The sequence below is a fragment of the Lupinus angustifolius genome, unplaced genomic scaffold (genome assembly GCF_001865875.1).
Source record: "Lupinus angustifolius cultivar Tanjil unplaced genomic scaffold, LupAngTanjil_v1.0 Scaffold_11_50, whole genome shotgun sequence".
NCBI classification, from domain to species: Eukaryota; Viridiplantae; Streptophyta; class Magnoliopsida; order Fabales; family Fabaceae; genus Lupinus; species Lupinus angustifolius.
Genome location: NW_017718545.1, coordinates 1 through 7,363, shown reverse-complemented (window position 1 = coordinate 7,363; position 7,363 = coordinate 1). Strand labels below are relative to the sequence as shown.

Sequence of the window (7,363 nt, the reverse complement as noted above, 5' to 3'; positions counted from 1 at the left end):
GGGGGGGGGGGAGCAAAATTTAGAGAAAAGAACAGAGAGACATGCCTGTTTAAAGAGAGTGGCTGTTCCAGATCCTTCCATGCCAAACAACAAAAGCTTCTGAACTCTACCATGCTCCAAATACTCAGGCACAGACCTTGTGGAATGGTTAGTTGCATTTTCTTCGACACCAGAAGGATTATTAGGTGGTACAGGCAATGAGAACAACGAACAAACCAAACGAGTGGACGCCTGCCTACCATAAACCAAACCAATATTGTATAAAAACACCAAATCAAGACAAATGCTTTCAAGCTCAAGATAAAGAACATATATATTATTATCAGATAAGAGAGAACCTTTCCCCATATGTTCCCTTTAATATTATTTTGGCCTTCTTCCTCATATGATCCATCATCATAAACCCAGAAATGGGTATCTCGTGGACATTGTACATTTGCTAGCTGAAATTATAGTTAAATAAGTTACAAATCAATTCATGATAAAACAACGCATTGCAAACTAATAAACAAAAACACAATTGGCAGACTTCCATTGAAGTTAGATGTGTATACATCAAATGTAAAACCTAAGAGACTAATGGTATATAATTGGATCAGTATCACATCTAGAGGAACAAGAACGACAGGATTTCCTTTACTTGAGAGTTAAGATTATCTACAGTCATGTAAAAGAGGGGAGCAAAATTGTCCATCGGGAGGTTCTTGATGTCTTTCTTCCAAGACAAGTTTCATATAACTGTATAAGATCTTACGTTCCATTGGCAAGAAAGCATTGTTGATTGTTTGTTCAAAGATATAATGATGTTAGAAACGGAAAGAAACCCTGAAGAATTAATATAAAGCAGGAAAAAAACTTAATTCAAGGTAAGACACTTCTAATACAAATTCTATATAGCCAATAACAACAACAAAAATTATGGACTATATTAAAACCACGAAGGAATTCATTAGACCAAATCAAAGGGATTCAGAAGAGCTGTATTTACGACAGAAACTTGATAATCAAAAAAAGGAAACAGACATAAAAGAAATAAAGAGCAGGAAAACAAACTTCCATACACATTCTAAGTAAATACAACAATCAACCATGAAGGAGTTTCTTAGACAAAAATCTAAGGGATTCAGGCATTCTGCACCTATACTCATGATAAAAACTTGATTGTCAACAAGTAGAAGCTCCTGATACATTTAACTGGATGAACAGAGTTCTTGACTTGGAGTGTTACTAGCAGTCACACAGTAAATGTTTGAAATCTATGTCTAAAGTCCAAACTTGAAGGAAAACAGACCAAAATACTAATAATTATTATGCTAGTTTAAGATTTAATATATATGATCAACTTCATTGACAATATGTTACTTTGCAAATATAGTATAGCTTATTTAATGTTTTTTAATTAAACATTGATAGTGTTTTGTAACAATTCGATTATAAGAAGAAACATCCAGAACATTGATAGTGTTTTCTTATATACTTTTATGATTAAATGAATTCAACATTGAATATTTTCTACACAAAACCTTAGTTGTAACCGGAGCATAGAAAAATTGCACACAGGAAACAAAACAAGCTGATATCAAGCCTTCTGGTACATTTATATGTTTTATAGTTCGGTATGGAACTAAATAAAGGCAAAATGCATGGAGAAACATGATTACCTTCAACACTCTAAGCTCAACCTTTGTTATTTCACGGCCATTCATGTAAACTCGTGTACTCCCATTGCTTGCTTCCGTTTGAAGTTTCCCACCAATATTCAGCTTTGAACTTACTATCTTATCAGGCTTCTCACCCTCCTGAAACCCATCACTTCCAAATTAAGTATATAATATAAGAAAACAGTAAAAACAATCTAAAATCAGTAACTTAGGAACACAATTTGTCCCTTCTCAAAATTTCAATTACCTTGCCCCAAAGTCCAGAATCCTTATCATACCAATACCTTCCAGGCTTCAACTTCTGTGGAGGGATAGGACAACCAAGAATCTCAGCCAATTCTTCTTGCCGCAACTGTCTGCCATTAACAATGAGCTGCTCCGGCCGAAGCTGATTCGCGGCACACTCTTTTTCAGCTCTCATTATCTGCTTAATTTCCAAAGGACTACACACTCTAGACAACATTCTAGAACACTTCCCTAAGGTTGACCTCCTTGACTCATGTATTGGCATTCCAATGCAGCTCACACATTTTCTCCCCTCAGGCATTGACCCCATCGCCTTCAACACGCAGTTACTGCAATACCTTGAATCACAAACAAAACATGCTTCCTTCTCCTTCAACCTATTCCGATTCCCACACCTGCTACAAATCCACCTCTTCTTCGACGTGTTTGCAGAATGCACCGAAGCAAATGGTGATCCTACTGGCTCAGTCGCCACCGATTGCGACGAAAGGTAACCATCATAATCATGATCATCCTCCGAATCCTTCAGAGTACGAAAAGTCACAGTAATAGGGCGCTTACCTTCCACCGCGCCACCTCTCCCAAGAGGAGCGGATTTCGGAATCGGCGTAACCGAATCCGAGAAATCAGCAGTTACTTCGCGTTCAGCTACTTCAAGTGAGAAATCAGAGCGAACAACCTCGCCGCTCCGCGAATCGAACTGCGTCCTGGAAACCGAAGACGACCTTTGACTCTCGACCGGACTTCGCGGTTCCCGGTTAAAACCGCCATTACGGACTCGGCTAAACATAGGAAACCGATGATGAACCGGCATGGCGACCGGAACCGCAACGGCAGAGGCATGATCAGAAGCGGAAGAAGCAATCGATAGAGTTCGAATCGAACCGCCACCACAAGCGATTTCTAATGGATCAACCCTAGGAACATCGTAGGGTACTGGAGGTCCAGCGTACTCAACGGCGAAGGAATAGTCGAGGTGGTCCTCGTCCGGTAACGGAGCTCCGGTGGGAAGCATACGGCGGAGCATGGCCTCCCATTTTTTGTCTTCTTCGATTGACTCCGATGCCATTGGAGAGTTTCTGTGATGTGTTTGGAAAGTGAAAAAGTGTAAGAAAATGAAAAGTGAATAAAAAGAAAGAATCAGAGAAAGTGAAAAGGTTTCGTCATCTTCTTTTGATTCTGAGCTGAGAAAGAGAGAGAAAATGGGGAATTAGTTTGTGAGTTGTGAAACTGAGTTGTCAGATGCTGCTGTAGTTGCTACAAAGTAAACGGAGTCACTTAACGGTGGATTTTGTGTTTCTCAAGTGACGGTGGCGATTCCATTATCTTAAACGTCATCGTGACTGCATTCATGTAAATGAATTTTTATAGTGAGAAAAGTAAGCTTTAGATTTTGTTCCTCGCTACGAAAGAGTCAACAATTATAATAGGAAGATTAATGGAAATAAGAACAATATTTTTTTTATGTAATAAATATTATTTTTATTTTTATTTGGATTTCATTCCATATACTACACTTTTATATTTTATAATAAATATAACAAAATATTACAAATATTTATTTATTTATTAATAAATTAAAAATTGTTATAATTTATTATATATATTAGAAATTAATTATAAATAAAAAATATAATTTTATTGTTGATATACATGCCATTCGGAAAATTTTCCTTTAAGGAAAACAAGTTGGTATTCTTCAGTTTTTTTTAGTTTATCGTTTCTGCAAAATTTTAATTTTTTTGTAATAAATTCTATATGTTTTGATGTTTTTTTGATATGTTTGCGCTTGTATTTATTCTTGAATTATGTATTTTCATTGTTCTTCTCTCTTAATAATGAGTGTTCTTACTTAGTCACTTTTGTTCTTATTTCAAAACATGAGCACTAAAAAGATCACATTAAAGAATAGAATAAGAATGTTCTTATTTTATTAAGAACAATTATTGTGTGCTCTAAGAGAATTTATAAGAGAATAGAGTATTAATTATCAAGTTTTCCAAACTTAACCAACATAGAGTTGGTTTAGTGGTATCTTTAAGGTTTTGAATGTTCGATTTCTGGTACTGATACTTATTGAAATGAACAATTATGAATCCTGAAAAAAATTAGTTTCTTACTCAAAAAGGTAAGAGAGTACCTTTGATAATATCAACAAAAAAAAGTTTTCCAAACTTGAGTTGGACTCCTTTTTTTTCCAACCGAATACAAATATTATATAATTTTATAAAACCCTTATATTAGCCTAACTTTAATGATATGTATATATATGGGATAGAAAACCTCATGTTTAAATTATATATGTTTATAAAACCCTCTTATAATCCTAACTTCACTCATACCAATACCAAATCGATAGAAAACCTCATGTTTAAATTTTATTATCATCCTATTTATACACGTATAAAATAGGTTGGGTAGATGTACATGATAGATTTTTCAAAAATAACTGCATCCAATTAGAAATATTTGTTTTTTGAATTTAGTTTAGAGTTGAACCTAAAATCCTAGTTTTGAATGCAGTTTTTTTGTGACTATTAAAATATTCATTTTATTGTATATACTAGCAAGTTACCCGTGCATTAGTACATGATATTATTTGTTGTGTATGATTAAGAACTTACATAATATATGTGTATTGACATGGTTAAAAATACATACGTTATTGGTACACTTACATGGTTAAAAATACACATGTTACTCGTGCATATATATTGTTAAAAGCACACATGTGACTCATATATTTACATAATTAAAAAACACTATTCTTCGTGCACTTTCCATTGTTCAGTAATGAGGATTTTTGTTGTTGTGTTTCTTGTGATAGTTATATGGAAACAATATTGTGATATCACCACCAACATAAACTATAGAATAATAACAGCACAACCAATATCAATGATCATTAATTCATTACATCACAAATAAAAAATACAAAAAACTAAAATACTTGTAGATTTTTAAATGATCCAACGCAATCAAAATTATAAAAATCTAATCTTTTCTCATATAAACAACTAAAAATTTATTATGCATTTTGGGCTTATCTAAAGTGGCAAAGTTCCAACTAAACATTGATTAGACACATAACCATCAACAACAAAGTTCCAAGAGAAAGCATGAATAGCTAAAGGATTCCATCAAGTTCAGGTTTAGCGATCACTTCACAACCAATATGTGATCTACACAACAAATAAAATTAGAATGTAAAGAAATTGAGGAGATCATTAAACACGAGCTAGATCCAACATATCATTTTTTTCATAAGTTGGATCTTCAAATTTATTGTAATCTAAATTTATTGTAACGCCCTGAAAATTACTCCAAAAATCTTGCTTAAAAATGAGTATTTTTTTTAATAATGATGCCATATAAAATTTATTTCCTTATATTTGTTTCATTTTTGGAACATCACTTTAAGTAACATACAATGCGAAAAATCAAAAACACTATTACCTAAAGGTAATAAAAATATAACTCAATATAACTTTGAATCATACTTTATTTAATAACGGAAAATATCTGTAGAAATACAAGGTGGAAGAAATATTCGCTAAAACTGAAATTACACAAAAGGCTGAGACATCCAGCCATCAAAAAGTACCCTACACAAATCTAAGTCGCAAGGGCTTGTGTAGGTGTACTGATCTCCCTCAATCCTCCATGCCCCCTCCTGGGACATCGAGAAGCGGTATCTCCGAATCCTCGTAGAACAATCCATCTGGAAAAAACGCGATCCAAAGAGAAACAAAAAGAAGAGGGAGTCAGACATCTAATGAATATTACTCATTGACCGCGTGGAATTACATGGAATATCACATCCAGACAGACACACATAATAAACACAATATATACACCACATATAAAAATGCACAATGATGAATGATGTTATAATATCAAATTATTAAGATCAAAGTCCACAATCTCAATGTATGAATGTTATGCTTGTTTCATCCATCCTTTCACCAATATCCTCCCAATATACTATTCGGAAATAACCAAGAGTATAGGTCCCATAACAAACCGATTTGAACGCACCAAAATTATTCATCGCAAGGATATATGATCGATCTGTTACAACGGAACTGCCCATTTTAGGACGGTGTCGTATCAAACACTTTCTGGACATCCGTCTCATTGATCTTGATTGCAAATAGGAGTTGTCAGAGATCATCTAGTTTGCACTGTGAGAACTATCCGATCCAACAGAATATCTCATCCAAGAATACAAGGGACTCGTCTCACCTAGACTCATCCTCAAGACTTTGTTGACGAACCACTGCCATCGTCGTCCCTCTCAACGTCTCGGGGCTCGTTCGTCTCCCATAAATTTCATCTCCACTACTTCATTATCCATAATGAGTATGCACACTAACCGAGGTTAGCCGATTAAAGCTTTTAATCATTATTTTATATGATCAGCCCAACCTAAGACATCTTCCAAAGAAATGCTTCATGTGAGACCCGATCTTACGTCATCACGTAAAAGATGAATAACATCCTTACCACTACGAACCATCGCTGAATATCCTGGACGACCACATGGACAAGCCTCTTATGGTCAGACGACCTTGTTGCATGGTATCATGTAATCCTTTTTGGGCATTGCCCTAATCAAGACATCACAGTCGGAAACCTTGCCCTAAATAGGCGCAAGAACAAAGGTACTTGTATAAGTTTGTCAATTTTGGGAACCATACTCAATCATCTGAGTCATGGTCTTTCCCAAGTGTAAATACACTTCACACCCAAGCTAGGGCTATTGCCTTTAACAAAGAACAATCAGAAACAGTAAAAAATATTGTATGTCTCTCGCTCAAGTGACGAACTCATCAAAACATACTCAATTCTCTTTCCTGATTCTCGCCTAAGCGAGGGACTGTTACTCAAGCGACAAATCCATCAAAAATTGGTCAAAATACTTGTCTGGTCTGTGTTCAAGCGAAATTCGGTCGCTCGGGAACCAAAAACGCCCAAAACGGGTCCTCTAGCCCTCGCCTTTAACAAAGCAATTCCTTACTTTTATTACTTTCAAGAATTTCATATAGTTATTTACCTTTACAACTTCTTGATGACAAACATGCCATTAGGCTCTCGTATATATGAGAGTTATCGTTCAAACGACTTAAAAAGAAATCATGTTTGTATGGAGCCCTCTCGCTCAAGCGAGGGCACATCCATTTTTGAGGCATTTGTGGCTTAAGCGAGAAAACAATCAGTTCTCTTGGTGCCTATTTTAGCTTAAGCGAGAGTTGTCTCGCCCCGAGCTAAAACACTCATTTTCTCTAGACACTTCTCGCTCAAGCGAGAAGAGCCTGATTATCATTTTAATTACTTTTCTCAAGGAAAATATTTCTCATTTATATCACATGTTTTTAAACCTTGAATTTAATAATTATCACATACATATCATTCCCATAATAATCATTCAAACATTATAATTCAAGAGTAAACAT

The 7,363-nt window shown here is 35.0% G+C and overlaps 1 protein-coding gene across 2 annotated transcripts in view; it reads right to left on the bottom strand.

Annotated features, from left to right (window-relative positions):
* Positions 1–3,317, bottom strand: part of LOC109337837 (extra-large guanine nucleotide-binding protein 3-like) — an 11,066-nt gene extending 7,749 nt beyond the window's left edge. For both annotated transcript variants that reach the window (XM_019574909.1, XM_019574910.1), the window contains exons 1-4: positions 1,909–3,317; positions 1,662–1,799; positions 339–443; positions 46–231 (exon numbers count right to left, since the gene is read on the bottom strand). In XM_019574909.1, coding sequence (XP_019430454.1) covers positions 46–231; positions 339–443; positions 1,662–1,799; positions 1,909–2,976 — 1,497 coding nt within the window. In that variant the 5' untranslated portion in view covers positions 2,977–3,317. The remainder of the gene's footprint in view (positions 1–45; positions 232–338; positions 444–1,661; positions 1,800–1,908) is intronic.
* Positions 3,318–7,363: the final 4,046 nt, after the last annotated feature.